The 26,609-nt window shown below is 32.4% G+C and overlaps 1 protein-coding gene and 1 long non-coding RNA gene across 3 annotated transcripts; one reads left to right on the top strand and one right to left on the bottom strand.

The window, feature by feature from the left end:
* The first annotated feature begins 296 nt into the window (after positions 1–296).
* LOC130902272 (TBC1 domain family member 31) lies at positions 297–24,097 on the top strand. Of its 2 annotated transcripts, XM_057814258.1 has the most exons (10): positions 297–606; positions 662–1,085; positions 1,581–1,729; positions 10,016–10,194; positions 12,259–12,518; positions 14,061–14,415; positions 16,968–17,600; positions 19,091–19,242; positions 20,953–21,075; positions 23,915–24,097. In XM_057814258.1, the coding sequence occupies exons 1-10, from the start codon at positions 536–538 to the stop codon at positions 24,059–24,061; spliced, it is 2,493 nt and encodes an 830-aa protein (XP_057670241.1). In that variant the 5' UTR covers positions 297–535; the 3' UTR covers positions 24,062–24,097. The 2 variants fall into 2 exon arrangements, with proteins under 2 accessions (XP_057670241.1, XP_057670242.1); XM_057814259.1 differs by lacking the exon at positions 297–606 and having other exon boundaries at positions 929–1,081.
* On the bottom strand, positions 23,859–26,609 carry LOC130902281 (uncharacterized). Its single transcript, XR_009060374.1, has 4 exons — positions 26,309–26,609; positions 26,074–26,246; positions 25,663–25,762; positions 23,859–25,607 (listed from the first exon to the last, which is right to left on the bottom strand). It is a non-coding gene; the product is annotated as an uncharacterized LOC130902281 (long non-coding RNA).

Here is a 26,609-nt window from a genome sequence, read left to right as displayed (position 1 = left end):
CGATAATGTATGTGTCAAGGTGATGATTGGCTCACTCTGTTCCGCAGTAATCGTGACACATCTTGCTCCCCTTTTTCCAAACTATACAATAAATATAAAGCGGAATCCAGGTTGGCCAAGTACTATTAAAGTAAAGGCCAAAAAAACTAAAAAGAAGAATGTAAACAGTGAAGTGTGATTTCTGATATAAAATTGTTTGAAATTGAATACATTTTTGATAATGACCGATCAACAATATTACAATTTGATAAAACTTTTTGATATATCTATAATAAAAGTAAATCCTACGTGAGAGTTTCATCATGATTTGAGAACTTTTTTGAGGCATAATTTTCAATCTGGAAAGAGAAAATTGAGTTATGTGATGGGAGACGGGAATAATTTTATTATTCATTATAGTTGCATCCATAACTTAATATATGATTGTCATATCCGTTGTCATGAGTAACGTGAATCGAATGCATATAACAAACACAAAAATTATTCTATCTGAATACATATTGACAAAAATAGAAATTAAATAAGTTAACATAATATGGAATTATGGTTAGAAATTCCCGAAATTAATAAAAAGATATTCAAGTCAAAACCAATGAAATCAAATGGGTAATTAAATTTTATGTGATACAAGAAGTAGTAATGTGAAATTTTGAATTTTTAGCTTACTATTGCAAGTACAACATACTTTATACAATAAAAGAACTAGATTTACACATAGCTGCTTCAACCAGTTTCATAATATTCTGGGACTTGCTAATAATCAAGGCAATATTTATATCATTGATTATTCCATTAATAAATTCTGGGGAATACAACAATCGCGCCCATGTACATTCATTGAATTTTCTCCTTTAAATGACTTTCATATACTGGCAGGCATTCATATTGGTGATATAATAATTTACAATATACATTCTGGGCAGATTTGTGGAAAGTTGACAGGTCATAAATATAATGTTCAAAATGTTTCTTTCTCTAAAAATTATATGCTAACTGCCTCTACATATGAAGCAATTATTTGGAATTTGAAGACCACTACCAAAATGCAAGTTTTGAATTTGGAACAAGAGTGTACCTTAAAGTATGTATGTACATTTCATTAGTAGGAATATCTATCTTTCTCTTTTGAAAAAAAAGTAAAAATAATTTAAAAATATAAGTAATTTTGATGGTTTCAATATCATTTGTCAAGGAAGTGTTACATGAAGACCTATAAGATGTAAACAGTGAATAAAAGTTCTACAATGAACTTTGACCTAACTAGTGATGTATGGAATATCCTTTTTAAAAAATACCTTTCAGTTAACAACAGTTGAAAAAATATTAAAATATTTAAACTTCTTACATACTTTTTGCCATTCTCTTAATTCTATAAAGATGATGCTAAAGCTTATAAAGATGAAATTTAATAATAAGTAATGTTGAGAACCTCTCATCTATTACTGCTTGATATACAAGTGGACAATAAAAATTTTAATTTTTTATATAAATCTTTTATTATTTTCAATTCAATGATTATTTTAAATTTGATCTTTAAATATATGAATTTATATACATAATAACTTTGTGACTGTTTTCAGGTAGCATTCATACCTGTTTCTGGAAATGTTCTGGCATGTTATCAAGATGATTTGATACAAATTTGGTCTCATGATGTATATAAAAATTTGAAACAATTCTCACCAACTAATTGGAAAAACTGCTCCATAAAATCCATCAGTTTTACAAAGTTAGTATGAAATTGAGATGATTTCAACATATGTTATATATCATAAAAAAACCCACACTTTGGCTCCCACTTTGAAATAATTGATAATTGATGAAAATTATGCCCTCAAATCAAAAATTACCAAAAAAATAAACTTGACAATCTTATTAATCAATAGAATTAATCAGTTCCCAAAATCCAAGTTAATTGGATAAAAATATTTCAAGTATAGATATACTTAAGGATATTTTACAATTTCAATCACTCGGCCCTAAATTTTGTATTAATTTTACTAAAATATAATTTGACATTGAAAATTTGCATCTGGTTTAAACGTACCAAATTATTTTTAGTTGTCTTATCATAATAAGTAGCAACCCTCAACAAACCATGAAATGCCAAAAAACACACATTGAATTATTATAACAATCCAATATCCAAATGAAAGAAAAAATTAAGTTATCAATAATAAAGAAGACCTAAACAAGAAAAATTCATAATTGTTGAAGGTTACTATTTTTGATAAGACAGCTAATGGTAAGGTGATCTGTCAATGAATATAATAATAGGCTTGTCACCAATAATAACGAATTTATGGGTTTATAGTTTCTAATTATAAATGAAGGGATGTAGATAAGAAAAAGTTTATTCCTCATAAAAATTAATGATTATCAATATTTTTAATAAATAAATTCGATAAAAATAGGCATTAAGTTTGTAGTACTTACATTGAAATGATCTTCACAAAAATACATTTTTCTATTTTTTGACATTGATAAACAATGAGTGTCACTTCTACTAACAAGTGTTAACCACTTTTCCCGTGTGGGTTGATTGTTTGGAACAGAGTGAGTTTCATGTGTGGAACGCCTCTTGGAAACGTTTTGTATGATTTTTATAAATTTTTGTGTATAATGGTCTTGTGATAAGTCTGGTATTATGGTCGTATCTACATTGTGGTTAGGATTTTCCTTTTTCCGGGAAAATAATGATCTGTAGTATTTCAAATAGATCACCCTATATATTTTGTGTTTTTAGAAATCCTTAAGAAATACTGATCATTTTTCATATAATATTCTCTATACCTAGATGCAATAATTTCAGAGTTATAGCTACATTTACAGTATTTCCACCAAAATTACAATAAATATTGTACAGTTAGATGGCTACGATTGAATAAACTCGTTTAATCGAATATTCTTTAATAATTTATGTGCTAATACAAATCTCGTAACAAGGTCTGGTGTCAGTAGGTTAGTAAAATGTTTAACAAAACTGGTGCAGAAAACCTACAACTGAAGACAAATATTTAAATGTTAGTGTCATGTTAGAAGTAGATCTACATTTGTGAAGTAGAAAAATTACGAATTTTCGAAAACATACAGTAAAGGCGAATACAGCAGATGCTCAAAATGTCCATTTATACTTAAAATACAACAAGCCGTGCAATTTTTAAAACTATGTAATACATTTTGCAACATCCCTGACTGCTCAATTATTCTTATTTCTGAGGTAACCCTATCTTTTGATTCCTGAATATTGGCTAGTTTTGTTTTATAAACGATATTTTTTAGGTAACCCCACAGGAAATAGTCTAAAGGATTTATGACGGGTGATCGCGGGGGCCATTCGATAAAACCATGTCTTCCAATCCATCTTCTGAGAAACACATTATTTAGGTCTTGCTTAAACAACACAAGCCTAGTGAGGTGGGGCACTATCTTGTTGTAGCCAAATATTGCCGTTTGGGATATAGTTATTATCTGAAAATTTCTAATAATGAAGTTTTTTTAAGTGAAATACTTACTTGGATTTGAAAATATCCGAGCTCAGGTATAACACTATGTTTCAATAAATCTAAATACGCCGGACCATTTTAAGTTACCCTCAATGAAAAAGGGACCAATTATTTTGTCGCCCATTATTCCAGCCCATACATTTAATCTTTCGGGATATCGGTGTGAAATTCACGCATACAAGAGGATTGTTACGTGAACAGTATCTACAGTTATGCTGATTTTCGTTTCCATTAATACGGAAAGTGGTTTTATCGCAAAACATAACATTAAAATTAACTTAAAAAATTTGGATCATATTGATTGTAACATTTTTCCATAATTATTCACTTCACTTTTCACTTCTATCAACATCGTCATCCGACAACTCTTCAACCAACGTTACTTTGTGTGGATGGAATTTATTATCACGTAAAATTTTCATTACAGATGTTTGCAAAATATCAAATTCCCTGGAAATTTGTCTAGTACTCAAGTGTGGATCGTCTTCTAACAGGACACTAACATCTAAAGATTTGTTTTCAGTTGATGGAGTTTTTTTGCGCCCTGATTTAGATAAATTTTTTTCTAAACCAGCTTCGTTAAGCTTTTTTACTAATTTACTGACAGTAGACCTTTTTAGGGGATTTCGGTTAAGATATAAATTATTAAAGGTATAAGACGTTTCTGGTTGACTTCTACGCCTACCACCACATCCCAATGTCATTAAAATATCAATTCGGCGAAGATAACGCAAATGTGGCTATAACTGGCTAACAAAATTTTGGCGATTAGGTTTAGGAACATTAGAATATTAGATGAAAAATAAAGAGTATTTCTTAAGGATTTCGAAAAACACAAAATATATAGGGTGATCCGTTTGAAATAACAAAGTTCATTATTTTTCCGGAAAAAGGAAAGATCTGACAACAATGTAAATACCATTTCCGAGATAATTACACCGAGGCACTACACAGTCTCTCGGGAGAGCCTGTAACTCCTAGAGAGCGCGTCCCCGGGTGGCGGATAGGGGAATGCTTCCCAGATATGGGTGGTAGGGCGGAAATCAAATACGCCCCGTGGACCAACAGGAAAAATCTGCAGCGTCTGACCCAGAGTGGGCGGCTGCAAACAGCGACGGTTCCCCAGGTTAGGGGCGGCTGAACCTACACTCACCAAGACGTCTGGCCAACGTGGTGTTTTATGGCTAAACCCCTCTCATATGAAGACATACCAAAAACAATGGCCCCCCAGTGCCCAGCGGCTCGAACGACCCTGGCCAAGGTAGCGGTCAGACCAGTCGTAGAGCAGGGGGTGCTAAAAATCCCTGGGTAAAACAAGGCTGCCAACTTCACATTGCAACTTATAACGCTAGGTCAATTGGAAATGAGGAAAGGTTAACGGAACTACAGTACGAACTGGACAGAATAAACTGGGATATTCTGGGAATATCAGAAACAAGGAGAAGAGGTGAAGAATCCATTAGACTAAGATCAGGACATATCCTATTCTACAGAGGAAGAGAAGATAATAGTTTGGGTGGTGTGGGTTTTCTTATCAACAAACGAATCTCCCCAAATCTTCAAATACTTAAAGCCATATCAGATAGAGTAATATACATAACACTTAAGATTAACTCCAATATAACAATTAAAGTCGTTCAAATCTATGCCCCAACAAGTAGTCATGAGGACGAAGAGATCGAGGTGCTGTATGATGAAATCACACAGAGCCTAACAGAAAATAAGACAAGATACACGCTGATAATAGGAGACTTCAACGCAAGAATAGGAGAGCAGTGTAATAGCTCACAATATGTTGGACAATTTGGACTGGGGAAACGAAATGAAAGAGTTTTTCAAAAAAAGACCTCACAAAAAATGGACCTGGGCCAGCCCGGATGGAATTACAAAAAACGAAATAGACTACGTGCTAACACCAAATAAACATATCGTCCAAGAAGTTGACGTTCTTAATTCCTTTAATACGGGCAGCGACCACAGATTAGTCCGGTGCAGGATCGTATTAAACACAAAATTGGAAAGAGCAAAAAAATTCAACAGCACGCAATACCGTATAGATCCTGATACAATAAGAGACAACAAGTCAATATATAGCAAAAGATTGACAGAACGACTAACAAAGGAAACAACATCATCACACGAGAGCTTGGACGAAACAAACAATAGACTGGTAAAAGAACTGAAAGAAACAACTACAAGTTTAGTATCATCAAAAACTAAAAGAATAGAAAAGTTTACAACACAAACCAAACAGCTACTGGAAAGAAGGAGAGAGCTCATTAAAGACAACAAAAGGAATACAGTAGAGTATGCCGAACTAAACAAAACAGCAAGGAAAATGGCCAAGCAGGACATACGAAAGTATCAAGAAAATCGAATAGAGGAGTTGATACAGCAAAACAGAGGTCTGAACATCTTTAAAAAAGAAAACGCACATAAAAAAGAAATGATCAAATTGAGAGACGGACAAGGTAACATAACAGAAGATCGAAGAGAGATACTCAAGGTAACAGAGAAGTTCTACACAGGTCTGTACGAGTCCAAAATAGACAATGAGGATGTTAGAAAAGCAAACAGTGACCATAAAAACAGGATATGTAACGTTGGCTCCGAGGATCTACCTGAGATTGAAGAGGAAGAAATTGTAAAAGCTTTAAATCAACTAAAAAACGGAAAGGCGGCAGGTGACGATAACATCATACCGGAAATGTTGAAGGAAGGTGGAAGCCTACTGATAAGAGAGCTTAAATCATTATTTAATACATGCCTAACCGAGGGAAGAATACCACAGGATTGGAACACCGCGATAGTCATACTGATATATAAGAAAGGTGATCCAAACAACCTAGAAAACTATAGACCAATCAGCCTGCTATCACAGATCTACAAGCTTTTTATGAGAATAATAGCAAACCGCCTTGAATTCAAACTCGACGCATACCAACCCTATGAGCAGGCGGGCTTCAGAAAAGGCATGAGCACAATAGAACATCTCCACACCGTAAGGACACTGAACGAAAAAGTAACGGAATATAACATCCCATTATGGATCGCCTTCATAGATTTTAGAAAGGCCTTCGACACAGTTGAATTTTGGGCAATTATCAGGTCAATGAAAAATGCAAGAATAGACCAACGATATATTGACATTATACAGACACTAAATGATAACTCAAAAATGAAAGTAAGGCTATATGAAGACACTGAGGAAATCATAATTAAAAGAGGCGTTAGACAAGGAGACATTGTGTCACCCAAATTGTTTACACTGGTGCTAGAAGACGTTTTTAAGAGCCTACATTGGGAAGACAGAGGAATTGATATATCGGGAGAAAAACTAAGTAACCTAAGATTTGCCGATGACATTGCCATTTTTGCCTCAAACAGTGAAGAATTAGAATACATGCTTATAGAACTACAACAAGAAGCAAGAAAAGTAGGCCTAGAAATGAACATTACTAAAACCAAATTCATGACAAACCAACGGACAAACAAAGAGAGTATAAATGTGCGAGGACAACAGATAAAGAAAGTGAACTCTTATATCTACCTAGGTCAAGAATTAACATTGGGTAAAACCAATCAAGAACTTGAAATTAACCACAGAATACATCTAGGATGGGCGGCCTACGGGAAGATGCGACACGTCTTCAACTCCAACCTACCCCTCAAACTAAAAACCAAGGTTTACATGGAATGCATTCTCCCAGTAACAACCCACGGATGTGAAACATGGGTCCTAACAAAGAAAATCTTGAATAAATTAAAGGTACATCAAAGATCAATAGAACGGAAAATGATAGGAATAACGCTTAAAGACCATAAAACCAATGAGTGGATAAGAAATAGAACCAAAATCGAGGACATAGTGAGGCGAATAGGTAGTCTTAAATGGAACTGGGCCGGACATGTTGCTCGAAATAACACCAACTGGAGCGGAAAAATAACAAGATGGAGACCTTGGGGGGAGAAAAGAAGCACCGGCAGACCACAACAAAGATGGTATGATGATATCAAGAGAACAGCCGGACTTAACTGGTACCAAGTGGCACAGAACAGGGAAAACTGGAAAAATATGAGAGAGGCCTATATCCAAAGGATAGAAAACGGCTAGAAGAGAGAGAGAGAGAGAGAGAGACTACACAGTGCTTGTAAAACGAAGAGTTCATTTTTAGAAAATAGTTGACACTTGACACAGATGTAAAAAGTGTTGTTTTGCACGCCGTGACGTCATTCAAGACGCCATGACAGCGTTTTAAAGGGAAATCTAAATTATTATTTCTAAATGAAAAAATATGTGAAGTAAATATTGCTTTTTCTTCAAAATATAGTTTTTATGGGATGAAATAGATATTAAAGAATATAATTAACCAAGTTTTCAAATTTAGTCAACTAGCCTATCATACAAATGGACAATGTGAAATTATAAAGATCGAAATAGGGCGAAAACATCAAAATTTTCATCACTTTCTTCTTCTCTTTATGCCTTTTTGATCACAAAGTATTAATATTTAGCTATCACTCTCCTATCACTTTCACTTTCTTTCCGATTCTTTGTTACCTACTTCATTAATTTGTCATATTGTTTTTCTTTTTCTTCTTCTTTCCAGTGCTACTTGTGCTAGCCATATTTTTCTGTATCTTCCTTTCCTTCATTTCTTATATCTTTCTGTTTCTGTCACTTTTCTTATTAGGCTTTTCACGTGTATAAACATCTTTTTACTCTTGGTTGTTGTTTGAGCCGTTGTATGATTACCTCATTCCTTATCTTTCTCACCCTCGTTTTTCCTACTTTTTTACTTTCTTCATCTCTATTATTTTACTTTGTCTTTTTGTTCGTTCAACTACCATATATTAAGCTAGGTATTTTTATCAAGTTGTATACCTTTATGTTCATGTCATTGCCTAGTACTTTTTTCCAAAATATTGTCGAGCATAGTAGATTCGATTGACTTTTGTTCATCAGTGCACTTTCTTCATATCTACCATCCATCTGCTGTGAAAATAACTTTCAGGTATACAAATGTGGTCCCTGCTGCTAGGGACGAAAGAACGAACTTTCAACCGAGGTATGAAGAAAAATCAGTTTCATTATTGTTAGAAGTCAGTTCATCATATTTCAATCCAAAAATATCAGAAAACTGTTCACTAAAATATAATAATTACTTCAATTGAGTATTTTCAGATAAATCCACCCCAGAGTAACCGTTCTGTATGTTGTGTTAATTATTTGGACATATGGCCTGATTCTTGATATTATAGTCCTTGCAGCAGAAACTCCAGGAAAAATTTTATTGCTGTCGATGACACAATCGTTTTGTTTATTTTTCAGTAACCAACTAAACTTACCTAAACTATAAAATTCAACTGCATTCATAACGTTCTAACGTATTAGGCAATCTAAGAAAACAGTTGATATACGTCAAATTGGTGGTGTTAAACAATCGATTTCCTCGTATGTACCTTTCTTAGCTTTTCTTTGTATTTTCTGGTAGTGAGAATTGTTTTGAATGATGTTGTTACGAGAACTTCATACAGACTTTTTAGATCTTTTACAGTGAACATAATACAACCGAAATAGACTATTTCTGAGGTTTTTCAAGTCAGTTTGTAAGTTTTCAAGCAATTTACAAAATTTAGAACCTTTGTCTTTATTTTTGTGCTTTCCATTGTCGCGTTCAAGTTTATCAAACAAAAGTATTTAGTATTAAAGGTTTTAAAGTGATAATTCAGTGGCAGCCGAAAAGTACAAGGACAAACTTGAAACTTTAATCGGAGTTAACCTCCTTTTATCATTCACCAGAAGTTTCCAATATACACTATCAAAAAAAAGACACGTTTCCGGGAGGAGATTTGTTTATACTGCGGTGGTCATTTTTAAATGGGCTTCAGCTGATTTTGACAATTTGTTCGATTGCTCGTTTCTAACCTATAAAAATTTAACGTCATTTATAATCTAACCAATAAAAATTTACATAAATTTGAATAGCGACCAGAATCAATAGATTTTAATATTGATTTCTGAAACTTACGATTTTGATCGTTTTGTTAAAAGAGAATAAATTACAACATCTCATAATTCTTAATTAATGAATAAGTGATTTTTAATATTTTCATACTTTTATACATATTTTTGTATTTAACTTTGACATAAGATATAAGTATTCGAAAGCTGATTGATTGTTTTTTTGTTATTGAGATTTTTTTATTGTCAAAATTGAAATTTCATTATTCGAAAATCAAAATAGAATAATTTGAATAAGCAAAAAATTTATATTCAATTATAAACATTCAATTACCCTCGAAAAAAATTACTAAAAAAAGAATTTTTAGAAGTTGTTAACAATCTAAGCAAAATTTAAAATTTTCTTGAATAAATTCCAATGCAACTGTAAATAAATCAAGTTTGTTAATTGCTCCTTCTTTATTTATTAAAAACTCCCAGAAACGCACTTTCTTTATAACATTACCTTGTTAATTGTTAATTAATTGTTATTGATTTACTTCAGGAATGGACAGATTATGGTGGTAGCTGGACATTCACCTAAACTTTCACTTTTCCATTTAGAGACCTTCAAACATTTGAAAACAATATCTCTAGCTGATCATTTGCAGACAATTAGATGCACAGAATTTGTATCACGGCCATATGATGGAGGAAATAATAACATCTTGGTTGTCTTGTCAGGTTGGTAGCAATTTCAAGAATTTCACTAAATTGATTGATAGTTGAAGTTGAAAATAAAAAGTATTTGTACCTAATTGAAATTTTAAACTTAGATTTAAACATAGATAGAGAGCTCCTCTGAAGAGCGTGATGTAAATCGACCTTTTGTCGATATTAACATCCCCAATGGGTCGCAATTGCAAGGAGATATTGTAACTACTAGTTTCGACGTTATTACGTCTCATCAGAGCAGCTTAACAACACCCCTATTTCGGGCTTGAGACCCGAATTGGAGACAAGATCAAAGAGCGTCACATTTGGTACATGAAGTTGAACATTTCCCAGCGAACGCTAAGTGGCGCCATCCTCACTTCCAACTACGAACCATTGGTCAGGTAGAAATCTAGCGTAGTCGCCGATAATATAGATTCAGATGGTGAATGAGGAGTGTAAAATGTATCAAAATAAAGGATTTCTACTATTCACCTCTGAAATAATTTCGAAATTCAATATTTCGAAAATGTATTCCGTCGTTCTAACCACTTTCCTGGCTATATATTATATATATTTTCGGGAAGATTTCCGCGGTCAAGATTATGAACAAAAGAACTAGGTTCACAGGTTGAACCTCGTTGGAGCATTATCAAGAAACAAAAAAAAACATAAAATGATTAAAATAAAAACAAAATGCTCACCAACAAGAACACTGTTAACAATAACCAGCAGTGAATCAAAAATACTCATATTTTATATAAAAAACTGGAAATTTGTGATTGTGTCATATCTATGGTTGGTTTTTATCAAAAAATGAGATACTACCGGGGAAAGATACAGGAAGATATAAATTGAAAACAAAGTTGGGAAAGACTTTCATTCTGTGCTATTTTTTGAAAGCTCTTTTGCAGGAGCAAGAAGAGGATAAGGAAGCGAGCGATAGGGATGAGTCAATTGAAGAATTCCAAGGAATTAGTAGAAGTAGGGAAGGGGTAGCCGAATTATATTAAGGAGAAGGATCGGAAGAACTTGGATATAGGGGTGAAACAGCACAGAGGGAAGGAGATCCGATAATGAAATTTTTCATAAATAGCTAATAGATAACTAAGAGATAAAAATAGGAAATTTGAAGTTTGAGAATAATATAATAATAATTGAGGATAATGAAGAATTAAGAAATAAAGGTGCAGATGTCAAAGAAAAGATCAAATTGAAAATTTGAAAGAAATGAGGTTAAAATCAACGATGAAATAGAAAACCATGTAGTAGAAGAGCTTGAAAAACTGGATCTGGATCTTGAGATTTTTCAGAAAAAATTCAAATGGAGGTGAATAATGAAAATGAAAATTTATCTAAGAAAGTAAAGTCTGTAGATTGGAAGTTGAGTTACTTGCTTCTCCCGTCCTAAAGTGAATAGAAAAATTAGCCAATGTTAACATAAATAATTAGAGGGAATTAATTGAATACTGTGGGATACTAAGGAATAGAGGGATAATAGCATAATAGGAAATGTGGAAATTGGGATCAATTTTGATGGCAATATAAATACATTTCAGTAGTCAATCATTTCCAAGAAATTGATAAACAATGGTATGGAAGAAGTCGGGGACCTGATAGGAAGGAAATAGACAATTATGATCATGTTACCATATTTACACGGTAACCAATTCATTGAGTATTACAATGATATGCTTCTGCAAATTATCTAGAAAGATAAAGAAGAAATATTATGATTATTAGAATTAGGATAATAGAAATAAATTAGTTAAATAGATAGATTTTAGAGTAGAGATATATAATTAAGATAAAAATAGGAATACAGAATATTATAAACAGTTAAAAAAGGTAACAAGTTCAGAATGTCTAACTAATAATCATACAACAAAAAAATTTAATAACATTTGAAATAATTATAATAAACAAAATTTATGTTCTCATATGCCGCCAACTTACAATTTATAGTAATATGGTTATTATATTATATAATAATAATTATAATTATTTAAATTAAATTTACACTGTAATTTTGAAATATCGAATCAACGAAAACGCAATAAGGTGTATTTTAAAATGTATTTAATTATTTATTAGGTCAAGGAATTCTTTATTTTCTAAATATTGAAGAGGGTACTATTTTGAATGAACTACAATGTGAAATGGAGATTCACCGATTCGTTTGTTCATCCAATGGAAATTATATTGTATGTCAGTTAACTTCCGGGGAAGTACTTCTTTTCAACATCCAACAGTATCTTACATCAACAATTGAAATAAGAGTTCAAAAAGTTCGAAATAAATTTAAACCCAATACAAAAAAGAGTTTAGGCGAGATAAGGTTAGTCAAAAATGAGGTGAGTAATTTATCTCTTTATTTGAACAATGAAAAACTTGTAAAGTAATAAGAAAAAGTTAACTGTATTTAGAAACTCGCCATTATCAGAAGGTGTTTGCTATTCCTACACCTTCCTTGGTGTAAGGAATTCAAATACTATCGTGTTTTAAATCATAAATAATGTGGCATTTCTCACTTGGAATTTTTGTTTGTTGAATGAGTTTTAACGGCGTGGTTGAGAATGCTACATATATAAGGAAAAGGGTGTTTCAAAAAAAGGTGATCCCGTCTCTGAAGCACTGAATATTTCATAAGAAAACGTTCATAATATAGTGAGAAATGAGAAAAATTCCAAAATGGATCCCCAAATGTTTGAATGTTGACCAAAAGCGTACAAAGGTAGAAGCAGCGAGATCCATCTGTGTTCGATTTGAAAACGATGTGGACTTGTTAAACCGAACTTTCACTATGGATGAGATTGGGGTACATTTATACGATCCAGAAACAAAGCAACAATCGATGGAATGGCGACACTCTGGTTCTCCAAGACCTAAGAAGTTTCGTGTCTAAAAATCTGCTGGAAAAGTTATTGCTGCAGTTTTTTGGGATTGTCATGGAGTAATCATGATTGATTTTTTGAATAAGGGTAGAACAATAACTGGAGATTACTATTCGACATTACTGACCACTCTACGAAAAAAAAATTAAAGAGAAAAGACGCGGCAAAGTATCCAAAGGTATTTTGTTTTTGCAGGACAACGCCCCTGCACACAAATCTCATGTTGCCATACAAGAAATTTGTGATTTATGGTTTGAATTACTATAACACCCCCCATATTTGGCTCCGTCCGTAAATTTTCTTCCAATTTCTATTTATTTAAAGAAATTTATTAATTAAATTGATCTCGCCAAGCCACGCCAATGCTTATCGCGTACTGTCTCTGGCAGGAATATTTCGAAGAAATTGTGTACATACGCCTTCTGATAGCTTCGGCCAATAGAAATACATTTATGTTTACGATTCGAGGAGTAAACGTTATTTTTCATTTCTTAATTTCGTATGAGTGCCGTGAGTATTTATGAAATATTGATTGTTCCTCGCATAACTATCTTCTGCAATTGATATTGGAAGAACTATAACAACATCGGTTATTACTTCATAATTTTCAAAACAAAATATTTTTAAAACGGTAGACAGTATAGAGTTTTATCAGGAGTACCTTTTTTTTCAATACAATTTTGCCAGTAGTTGCAGGAAAATCGTAAAAAATATGGATAATTCTTTTTTCCACGCTATTTATCTTGAATACTAGTGGAGCAGAATTATTATTGTGCAGGTTCAGGAATATTTAAATTTGTCTTCTTGGTCGAGGAGAATTTCGCTTTGTCTGCCAATCTGGGTTCTGAACAGTATCGACAACAAAAATAAAATTTACCTGTCTGTCTGAAGGCAATAGGAAACGACCAACAGTAAATAATTAGTAGAACTTCTGAATATAGACTGATCTAATAATTGCTGTTCATATTTGTATACGTTTTTAGATTGTTCAATTAATTTCAGATAGATAATTTATTAGATATAAAGAAATTGAGATTAATTTTGGAAGAATATGGAGAATTTCCAGATATCTATAGAACTATGATATGGGAACGCTTACTAGATCTTCCAAATAATTCATATGAATACAATAGTATCATAAATCACGTAACGATTATTTCTTTTGAAAATTTGTATCAAAAGTATCCATTAGAAGATAAAATGTTCTTAAGAAGTTTGAAAAAGCTGCTAAATAATATTGTGACTTGGTGTCCATTTTTCGCCAACATCGAATATTTGCCAGTTTTTGCTTTTCCTTTCGTGAAAGTTTTCAATAATAAACCGTTGGTTTGCTTTGAAGCCGTTTGCACTGTAATAAGTAAGTAGATAAAATATTCGAATACTATCATAATATATCAGGATTTTTAATATCAGGTCCTTTTTGCTCCACACCCTTAGTTATTCTAAACGTATGTCAATATTTTTTAAGCTAGATAACACCGATAGTATATTTCCAATATAAGATTATGCGAGGATTGTTACTTAAGTTTTGAGATAGACAAATTAAAACAAATATTTATAATTGGATATGGCTTTCTGTTTTTCGAAATATTCTCAATTAACATTAATACACGTTTGCATGCGTTTGAACCATTATTAAAGCATTTTTTTTTTCCATTCGAATCCATCAACCGATTCTTCAGGTCTAAAAGAACGTTGACTTCGTAATTAATTTTTGATCTGCGGGAATAAGAAGAAATAATTGGATGTATCAATCAAGGACAGGACAGCGGATGTTTTAACTGTTCAAAAAACTTCTTGTTTTAACTGATTTGTGAGAGCTCGCATTGTCATGGTGGAGAATGATTCGTTTTCTGCTAATACTTCCGGCAAACAAATGTTGATGTACCGTTCAAAATTGACCGTTCTACGTTACTCTAATGAATCCGAGTAAACAGGCGACTATTTGCTTCGAAATGCCTAGTGCGCGAACAACTTTTGTTAGATTTGGATCGTTTTGCAAGACCTATACAGTCAATTGTTATTTAGTTTCGGGTTTTGTCACCTATCACGATCTTATAAACTTGTTTTGAAGCACCGCGATTAACTTTTTTCAACATTTCCTGGCACCAATCGACACGAGCCTTTTTTGAGCGATTGTCACATTATGCGGATTCCAACGCGAAAATATCTTTTTGACAGCTGAATATTAATGAAATATTGAATCTATGCTGGTGGAGCTAATGCCCAAGTATGCCACAATCTTACGGTATGTCACATGAAAATCTTGCAATACGCACAGCATCGATGTTTTCCGGGCGACCTTCAAGAAATTCATCCTGTAGCGTGCGAACACAATTGAATTCAGAAAACCAGCGAAACACGGTGGCTCGAGATGGTGCTCCATCACCACAAGCCGAAGGGAGTTGATCGGCATGCTATTGTTGTTTTACTTCACGCCGAAAGCCGTAGAAAATCATTCCACGAAAATGTTAGCGATTTAATTTCATTTTTTGACATATATGAATCTTTCAAGTATCTTCAAACAACTCAAACAGCACTTTTATGACAACACGTTCAGAGTTTATCGTGGCAATGACAGATTTGACATATTCAAATCAGTGTTGCCATATCTCAAAACTTAGTAGAAAAGCCGCCGTACTAATTTTTATTTTAAAAAAGAGTGATTGAAATCAAAATATTAGTCTTCAAAGTAATATATTCACTTTACCAAAATCTGTGAGTAATTGACTTTATCAAAATTTGTGGGTACTCATTCAGTCAAACGTGGTAATGCAGTAATAAACTGATACGAGAAAATAGAAAAAAATATGTCATTTGAAATGGATATTAGAGTAGAAATAAAATAACATAAATAATAGATTTTTTAAATTGATGGTTGTAGGCAATAAAATAACGAGACTGCGCGCCTAGAGGGCGCCCTAGACGGGTGGACTAAAAAACGAGTAGTACGTTGGGTGTCTAGATATTTTGACAATTTACGTCCCAAAACACGTTCCCGTCACTATTATAGTATTTGCGCAGTAGCGGTTTGAAACGAACGTGTTTTTTTCTCGTGCCGAAAAACAGGAGCAACGACAATTATTCATCTCTTGTGCGTTTTTTTGAATGGTATAAGCGCTTTAGTGAAAGAGAGAGCAAATCAAAATTCTTGGCAATGTTGGTCGTTTTTTTTTTACATTAACGGTATCGTGGTGATTGAATGGGTTCCAGAGGGCCAGACTGTCAATCTTACTATTTGTCAGTTTTGGCATTACTGCGAGAACGAGTTCGTAAAAAACGGCCCGAGTTATGGAAGAACAACTCGTGGATTTTGCACCAGAACAACGCACCTGTCCACAATGCGCTATCTGTGAAGCAGTATTTGGTCAGTAAGTGCATTCCAGTGCTCTAAAACCCGCCGTACTCACCAGATTTGGCACCATGCGAATTTTTTGTTTGTTTCCGGATATAAAATCTGCTTTGAAAGAGACCCGATTTGAGTCGATAGAAGCGGTAAAGCAAAAAACGGCAGAGCTCCTAAAGGCACTCACCAAAGAAGACTTCCAGCACTGCTTCGATCAATGGAAAAAACGTATGGAAAGCTTTGTGGCGAGGGGACGAGAGTATATTGAGTATAAAACCCTCTTTTGTAACCAGTCTTGTTATTTAATAGCCAGACCTCGTATGAGAAGCTACTAGACTTGCCACTAGATTGGCGCTTATCACTATTTTTACTTAGCAGTAGGGGCTATATATTTTAGCTATTTAATCAATTTTTTTCATTAAGAGATTCACATCAATATAAATAGCAAAGCGATCATTCATGATTGATATAAATCGTCTACTTAGTAGCTCCAAACCGATGCAATTCCATTAGAAAATTATGTCCTGAACTATATCAGGAAATTGATGTCAGTTTGTTTTTAGTGAATTGGTGTCAACATTGGTTCGAATATTTTCCCCTATTACCAATAAATGTCTTGGCTATAGCAGAAAATATATTACTTGAGCACGATCCCGAATTACTTCATCATTTTGTCACATTTAGAATAACATCAAATATTTATATATGGGCTTTATTGGAAACAATTTTTTCCGAAGTACTCACTTCCGTGGAATGGCTCAGTCTTTGGGATCACATTTTAATAAACGAAGTATCTTTTTTACTGTGCGCCACAGTTGCTTACAACATTATCCAACGTCATAATATTTTGTCATTGAAAACGTTAGGAGATTTTGAAGATTTTTTCAACAATCAGAATCCCATTGATTTGAAAAAACTGATAAAAGTAACTTACTGTATCTTAGAGAAAACTAGTGAACAATTCCATCCCAGACAATATTTCAAAAATTTTGTTAGTATTGAAAAGAGCAAATATCCAATTTTCATCGACTACCCAAGAAAAATTATAGAATATGAAAAGCGCGAAGAGAATAAATTAGACGAACATATACTAAAGTTATTAGCCGAACAAAAGATCCGAAATAATAAGAAAAAGATGATAATTTACGACGTTATTACTGACGAAATGAAAAAAGAGGAAGGAAGAAGATTAAAAGGTGAGTACGAAAAACTGCGAATTCAATATCTGCGTAATATCATTCTATGGAAGCATTATTTCTTAAAATTCAATATTTTTCAAAGCTGGTCGATATTTTGCGCAATTTGCTAATATGTATACATTTCTAAATAATAGTAGATTAATGATAATTTCAAAACTTCTACGGAATAGAAGAATACATATTGGTGGCCAGATATGTATAGTTATTTCAAGGTCACTTGACATGAATCAAGAGAACGTTCAAGAAATTGCACGCCTTTGGAATCAAAACAGAGTCTGGCGATACTTAATGATGTGGTTTTGATCGTTGAATCTCCTATGACCCCCGAATGAGCTGTCGATAGATATTTAAAAGATCTATCCAAAAGTTCTTTACCGATGAGCGGCAAATGTTGTTTATTAGGCAGCCTCTACCGGTAATTACAGGGAGCCATAAGAAGGACATTCATGAGTGCGTGTCTTAAATGGAGCGCACTTTGGTCTTCGTTTACTACTTTCCATCTAAGTATCAATATGAGATAGATAGACAATACGTTGAAAATTACGAAAAATTCGCCGATTTGGGAGACGGTAAAATCGACAATTTGTGGCATTTTACCGGTATAAATCTGCAAATTGTATATGTAGCCATTTCCACAACATAACTTGAAAACTTTTATGCCATATTTATGCCTTTTTTCCTTATTATACTGTTTCAACTGTAAACTTTATTAAGAATTCTCGTGGTTTGTCTCTAGCTAACATGCCAGCTACATCACAACCGTGTTCACCTGAAAACAGGACTAATATAACTCGTGGATTAAGTCACAAATTGTTAATTCATCCACGTATAATAATACCCTCTAGTTGGTGATCTTCTGAATTATCCGTAGGTTTACTAATTTCACTCAACTTCATTTGCGAATCAATATCTTCAATTTCATTTTCATCTACAGTACATTGAGTGAAAGAAACAGCCCCCAAGTAAAATAAAAAAAATTGACTCACTTTCTATGCTATTCAGGTCATCTGAAACATCGGAATCCAATTCGAAATTTGGGTCTACTATTGAATCATCATCATAGTCACTAAATTCGTGAAACTCATCTTCATCCGACATATTTATTAGTCGTTCAATATCTTTTTCTGATAATGGTTGATTATATATATAATATTATATATATATATAATAATCAGCAGGTTGAATTGCGTGCGTTGACTGAATGACAATAGAGGGGGGGACCGTCGGCTCAGTGAAGGAGACTCCTGCGCCGCGCCGGGCACATCGGCCCAACATTAAAAATATGTCAAATTGTGTTTAAATATATGTCACTTATTATAATTGAAGGTAAGAAGTTAATTGGCACATAATACCAAGTTTCATGATCTTCTTGATCTGCCTGGACCTAACTAAAAATTTGCTATGACAGTTAACTTGTTAAACACATCTTATTCCACAGCTACTTTTTACTACATTAACTGTGATACTTTTTTATTCATTCATTATAGAAATGGAAAAAATATATTCAAACCAGATAAAACTTAAGCAACAAATATTTACCACGGAAAAGCTCAAGTTACAAAATACGAAAAAAATATGCGAAGCAAATACGGAAGATGCTTCGGAGCAGTGTGATAAACGAAGAGGAAGCGATAAAATGGTATTATTATTACTATTATTTTCCATATGTTATTGTCAGGGTCATTTGCACAAGGGTATTCTGGTCTAGAAATTTGGAAAAATCGATTTTTTGCATATTTTCAAACCTCAGACCCCTAAGAATATGTCCTTTCCGAAGATACAGTAGATTTTGTGACGTAGCGTCTAATCCGGCCGAGTGGAACGAGTTACATTGTTTCTCAAACCCGTTTTTCTCGAAATTACTTTTTTTGAAGTGGTTGACATGATATCTCAAGTTCTCGACTGATTCCTTTGAAATTTGGCGGCTTCCTTGGATTTTAAAAAGGACAAAAAAATGATATTCCATGTCGGCGCCATTTTGTTGATTTTTTTTTGGCTAAGGTCAATGCGATAGCGGCATCTTTACCGGCCTGTAAGGGGTCGTCCCCCCCTCAATCCTGGTGAGATTTCGTGAGGTTTGGTTCAACTCCCTGCCCCATCCCCCAATCTCACGCGAGACTTTTCAAAATGCGTGTTTCTAGTGTAAATACTTCGGATTTATTCTAAAAAGGAAAGAAAATAATTTGGTCAATACTTCTATTTGAGACTAATCAAGATTATTATTTAAGATTGCAGATAAAGAAAAATTAAACAATAAAATATTTAAATCGTAACTACTAAGATTCACTAAAGTATATTCATTTCAATTCACTCCATTCGACTATTGGAACCAACATGTCCATATGCTTTTCAGTAAAATCATCCGCTCCTTCGACTTCGTCCTGATTTAGCCACTCTCGTAATGAAATTAGATCATTTATAAAGTACTATAAATTTATTTCGAGATTGAGTTCTACCTCAATGCGAATATTAACAACCATGTGCTCTCACGGCAAATTTTTTTGTGTACTTGTTGGCCATATTTTAGTCAAGAAATATGTGTTAATTAATTAAATAATATTTCCTCGCATTTTTACTCTGTTTTTTCATGGAAAAAAATTACATGATATTATCCGAGACCCTCCTCTCCCCAAAGTAAGATTAGATTAGATTCATCTAGACCTCCCCCCCCCCTTGAACTCCCACTAATTTATTGAAATTTTTTTATATTGAAAACTCAATAAACATCGTACAAAAAAAAGATAGTAAAAATGTTTTTCATTTTTTCACGTTAGTTAGTAAATAAAAGTGTCTAAAATTTATGCTTCCTAGACCTGAATACCTCTATAAACAATATTAGTACAAAATATTTTCTATTTACTATTTTTATTGTATTCTGCAAATTATATTTTCGTTTTTTAAAATCAAATTTTTGAATAACGAATTTTTATTTTTAAAAAAGTCCCAATCTGACAATATAGAAACTGTATGGCGTCAACAGAAAATCTAAAATAAAACATGCGCACTTTATTTTGTACTTATAAGCGCAAGACTCAAACGTACAATTTAAAAATGCTCTCTCCGAGATTAATTTCATGTGTAATGTGTGTATGTGTAATTGAAATGAAAACTTTTAATATTTCGCAATTGTTTCGGCCGTTGTCATATTGATAAGTTGAATATAAAATTTTTAATGCACAACTGATTCACGAAATAATGAATAAAAAACTTAAAATTTATGTTATTTAAAATTCTGATACAACCGTTCTCAAGCGAGCAAATTCTATTGATTATTAAACTGTGCTACTGCCAAATGAATAATTGTTATAAATAAACATTCAAAAATTGAAATATGTCTACACTGTTTTAGCGCAATGATCATCAGAAAAAACTGGAGATATTAATTGATGCTGAAATTCTAGATAAATTGATAAATAAAGTAGAAAACGAGTTACAGAATAGGAATCAACCTATAGAATATGTAGAAAATAAGGTAAGCTCATCGCATAAAGGTATAACAATAATAATTTTATCCCCAGACGATAATAAATTAGTATTCGAAAGCTCGGAAATATATTACGAGTTTGATTTTCAATTTTGCCACAATCCTACTAAGAAAACGATTATATATATTAATAGTCATATAATCTGACAAAGGTAATGTCACAGTCATTATGGAGAAACAACAGTATTTAGATTTATCCAAAGAACTTATCTACAATAATACATCATACAAAGAACTTAATAATTATCCAACTCTAAAACAACTAACAAGATGTAACAAATTAATGGAAAAAGTTTTAAACAAAAAACAAATTGAGAAGGTAACCCAGAAGAAATTAGCAAAGTTCTGGAAGATATATCAATTATCATTCATAACACCCACGTAACACTAAAATTAATTTAATCGAACAGATGAAACATAGAGTCCTCAATAGTTCTGATCCAATTTTTCATGAAAAAAAAAAGCATTAAAAAACTTAAACATGAATCATCATTTTCAAACGTCATTTCTAACATTTCTATTGCAAATATTTATACATCTTTACCATATATAAAATCAGTTACTCCTAAACTTTTTGGAATATTCAAAGAACACACAATATTAAAATAGTGTACAGTAAAACACTTAATAATCAATCTATTTTCACTAAAGTGGAAGATAAAACACCAATAAATAAATTGCCTTACATAGTATAAGAAATACCTTGTTTATATTGTGAACAAAATGTAAATTGGTCAGTCGAAAAGGTCACTGATCAGTCGGATAACTTCCCACAAGAGTGATATCAGATTATAATATCCTGATAGATGTTCATTAGCGACTCATGTCTATCATGAAGGACACAATATGATTTATAAATCTACAAAAAACTTTTATTTTTAGTAACAATATATATTGCCCAAAATGAACAATGCATCAATAAGAACCTGAAACTAATTTAAATAACCTTAATGTAACAAATTCTATAAAAATTCAACGCCTTTAACAAGCAACTAACCTCACCTAACCTATAAAATTTATTGTCATTTATATTCTAGCCAATGACTATTTAACTACATTCGTAACGACCTAACCTATTGAAATATAAATTTTTTAACCTAAACTTTATCTTTAGGAATAAAGCTGCTTGTTCAAAAAAAAATACAATGATCTATATTTGAAGTTTGAAATTACAAAAAAAATCTCAGGATAAAAAAAATTACCCGCAAAACTCATGAGTTTGTTGGTTTACAGAAAATAATGAAGTGAATTTTACAACAAAACGAACTAATATGAGTGGATCTGACCTTTAGCAACACATAAAGGCTCTCTACTTGTCAGGAGAATACAAATAGGACCAAATCTCTTCAATAAATTGTCGGTGATTCAGCCCCGTCATTTTCTACAGCCTTTGACACAAGAGCGACCACTCCTTTATCTTTCCCACTCATGTTTTTGCCTCCATCAGTTGTAATACATTTCAAGTTTCTCCATCGAAGGTTCTTTTGATTAATGACCATTTCAAATCCTTTAAAAATATCTGTACCAGAAGTTGTGCCATGAATACTAAACATATCAAGAAGTTCTTCATGCACTTCATAGCTTTTATCTACTCCTCGAATATAATATAAATCAACACCTGAGCAGTATCTGACACATCCGTTGACTCATCCAAGGCCAAAGAAAACCACTCAACATGTCCATTTTTGTCCTCTCAACAGTTGAGAGGATATAGTTTCAGCCCTTCGAGCCACAGTGTTTGCTGACATAATTTATCTTTTCAGGGCACATTTTTTCGTCTACTGCAATTATGCATTTCTCCATCGGTGAATGGTTTTCTACGTTTTGCAATTTCAAGAGCCACACGAAAGCTGGCACCAGTGGCAGCCTCTTGTTCAGTTTTGAGTTTTGTAAATGAAGATTGCTGCGATTTCAATCCACGCTTCATAGCTTCGAATTTTTCTGTCCGCAAACTTCCTGTATATTTTGAGTAATTTTGAAAATGTTTTGTTTCATAATGACGTTTAATGTTAATATTCTTTGAATTTTCTGCATTTACTATCAATTTTTCGCTTCTTTTCCATACCACTAAATCACACACAAACGCAACAATTCAAAATACTGTTACAAAGATGTCTTAAACTTAAACACGCACAAACACGTTTTAAGGAGGTACACACTATTTTATTTTACAACAGTCTCATAGGAACTGACTTGTGGTTGCGCCACTAGCCTTTTTATATATTCCAATTACTGCCATCTAGAAGTGAGTGGAAGACACCAGAACTTTCTCGAACCAACGAGATTATTCTGTATGTGCTATTAGCGCCATCTGTTATGCGATAGAAGGTACTAACTATTTCCGCTTGTGTCCACCAGATGTCGTGTCACGTTACTCCTCATGGCTCTTACTTTAATGACAGGAAAATTAATAATATGCAGTGTTGCCGTTTTGTGGACTTTAGTCCGATTTGCAGCCGTTTTTAAACGTTGCGTACTTTTTCGGACTTTTTTTTTTTCATCAGTGGACTATTTCACTTTTTACCACCGGCAACAATGATAATATGGTTTTGGCCCTCGTAACTTACTGGAGTAATCAGTATGGCCCTAAGACTGAAAAGTTTTGAGACCCCTGTTCTAACCAATAAATATTCAGCTACATTCATAACGACCTAGCCTATTGAAATTTAATGTTATCTATAAGACTCCGTTACAATATATATATATATATATATATATATATATATATATATATATATATATATATAATCAGTTTAAAATAATAGATAAAATTTGATATTATAAAAACGCATTACTTATATTTAAAATAATTATATTTTTATTTCAGCACAAGCGGCTTAAAAAGAAGGAATTAAATAATACAAAGTTGAGGACGTCTGGCATACGATATGATGCCCAAGATTGCCTATGCGAAGTTGTCTGTCCTAAAACTGTGAGATTTGGCGAATCTACCACTGGGAGTAGTGTATACTGATTTCTAGGCACTATAAAATTGTGAAAACAAAAACAATTTCTTTATATTCGCATTTGAATAAAAATGTTGAGCTACTAAATGTTGTTTGCACTAATACTTTTCCTTTATTCAAATAATACTTTGAAATTGAAGATGTTGATTCTGACAGAGTTTCATTCTGAAATTAAATACTTACTTTTATCCTTGTTTATATATATCGCTACCTTGTATTTGTTCAACGTTGTCATCTATCGCAGTTTTAAAGTACGAATGGATGTGCTGAGAAAGTTAGACGTGCAGTACACTATAGAAAAGATTTTTGCATATTCCGGAAGATTATTCATTGCCACACCATATTCCTGCCGGTATCAAGAACGCACGAGGGTTGGCAACCATCTTCCAAAAGAAATTTGGGCAATTAGAAAAACTTGAAGATCAGATTCAAGCCCTCGGACGTCACAGACTCAAACACAAGTCGCGGTACCATAAACTGTTGGAAGCGCTCCAAAGCCTTGGAAACCATGTGATTGAATCTAACGCACGACTAAGATATCGTGCAACCAATTGGACTCGGAAATAGCTGCAATTCTTTATGACAAATATGATCATTGCATTTCACTCTAAAATCCAATACAGTTTTCAAGGTGAAGAAACTGCTTATACTTTACACATAAGAAAATTAAAATTCAATTGACCCCATTCCACTAAAAACTATTCGCTCCGAGTGTGACACAGTGAATATGAACTACGGGAGGCTGTCAGACCATGTTTTATTACGTTTTTCAATAGTAAACAGAAAAATTTTGGAAAAAAAGTATGATAAATAGTAATGAATTAGTCGTCAAAAATAAATGTGACAATTTAATACTTACTACAATTTTATAATTATCTTTAGAAGCCAAAAACACAAGTATGTATGATAAAATATATAACAGAATGCAGTAAACATATATGAGGTTAAGTTGCTTTAAACTGTTTTTTCAATGGGATATGGAAATATTTGCTTAATTAATTGATTTTTTCAATATTTTTAGTTAAACCAAAGAAATGGATATTATTATAAAAACAGGATTTCAGCCATCAAATAAAATTTCAACCAGAAACTATGACCAAGGGTAAAAATCTTGTTCTTGCTGGACATGTGAGAGAAATTGAGGAACATCGACGAAACTTTGACATCTTTTTAATAAAGTCTCTGATAATTTAGATACTAGTAACAAAGAAGATGAAAGTACATCTGAAAAACGAAGCTTTACTGGAAATGATCTTGCAAATATTTTGATATAATAATTTATTTTCTATGATGTATAGTGGTGTAAAAGTCAATACAGTATTTTTATAATTAGTTACTGAAAAAGCAATATTTATTAAGTGACTAAAAACTAAAAAGTGTCATTGTGTGTTACAATAATGTATATTAAAAGAATTTTATTATCCGTTACTAATTTGTTAGTTATCAACAAGTTGTAGTATCAAAAGTATCAAGTATCAACATAACTGTTTATTACTTGATTTTGAAGGTGATGTTATTTTCATCCGCTGGTTCAATAAACGCTTGTATTTGTATCTGAAATTATTATTATGTTATAAATATTGATCTAGTTTTACCATATCATTTTTACCTGTTCACGGCAGAAGATTCATTTATTTTAAGAGACCTGTAAATTGGAGGACATATTATTGGAATGTAGCTAGGACTCAACTCATCATCTGATTTTTTACCTACAATAAAATGATCACTACAAATATAATCATATGCCTTGGGAATCCACAGCGATCCATCAACGTTAAAAATTATATTTTTTATTAATTTTATCACAGTATTAATTAAACCAAAATATTTGCAAAATAAAAAATTTTCACTGTAATTCATTTTTCTTTTAATCATTACATTTTTATAATATTAAAATTTATTCATTTATAAATTTTAATTTTACTTTTTTATAACAGAATTCCAGAAAAATGATTTTACAAAGATTTACAAAACTTCGAATTATTATTTTTGTTAATAATAAGGTTATGATACTACTTACTTAAACCTTTTAATTGCAGTTATCCACCGATTTACACTTACTTTTTCTGCTAGTATTTTTACAATTCACTACACAACAACTCTGGTAACCCATTTTTATTTAATTCATTATAATTAGAACAAACATTTCTGGTAGGAGTATTAGTTTGATGAAAACAAAGAGATTACTCTCAACTGAAATTAAACAATTTTTGAAATCTCTTGGATTCAAATCACTAATATAATGAAAATCTTACAATTTACTGGTGACACCATTAATGAGTAATTACAATTTCCCACATATCAGCCATTCATACCCTATAAATTGAATTATACTGATGAGAATAGAATCCCATACAGTATCTGGAAGCATATACACTAACTTCAAATAGTTCTTTATATACATTGACAGAAAACTGCCATCTTCTATGGGGACTGTACCAACTAAAGTCAAATTTTTAAGCAACACTTAGATATGAGCTAAATGGTGTCTTAATAGATTCTGTTCCTGATGATTCTTACAATTTACAAGTAATATTCATCAGAGTTTTATTTATA

Source organism: Diorhabda carinulata, chromosome X, assembly GCF_026250575.1.
Source record: "Diorhabda carinulata isolate Delta chromosome X, icDioCari1.1, whole genome shotgun sequence".
Lineage (NCBI taxonomy): Eukaryota > Metazoa > Arthropoda > Insecta > Coleoptera > Chrysomelidae > Diorhabda > Diorhabda carinulata.
Note: the sequence above shows the minus strand (reverse complement) of the source record. Positions and strands in the feature narration are given on the sequence as shown.

Excerpts from the sequence above, each read along its gene's own strand:
- LOC130902272 (XM_057814258.1), top strand. The coding sequence starts at position 536 with ATGGAATTATGGTTAGAAATTCCCGAAATTAATAAAAAGATATTCAAG. Across the intron at positions 10,195-12,258 it reads CATCTTGGTTGTCTTGTCAG|GTCAAGGAATTCTTTATTTT; the intron begins GTTGGTAGCAAT and ends ATTATTTATTAG. Across the intron at positions 14,416-16,967 it reads AGCCGTTTGCACTGTAATAA|TGAATTGGTGTCAACATTGG; the intron begins GTAAGTAGATAA and ends GTTTGTTTTTAG.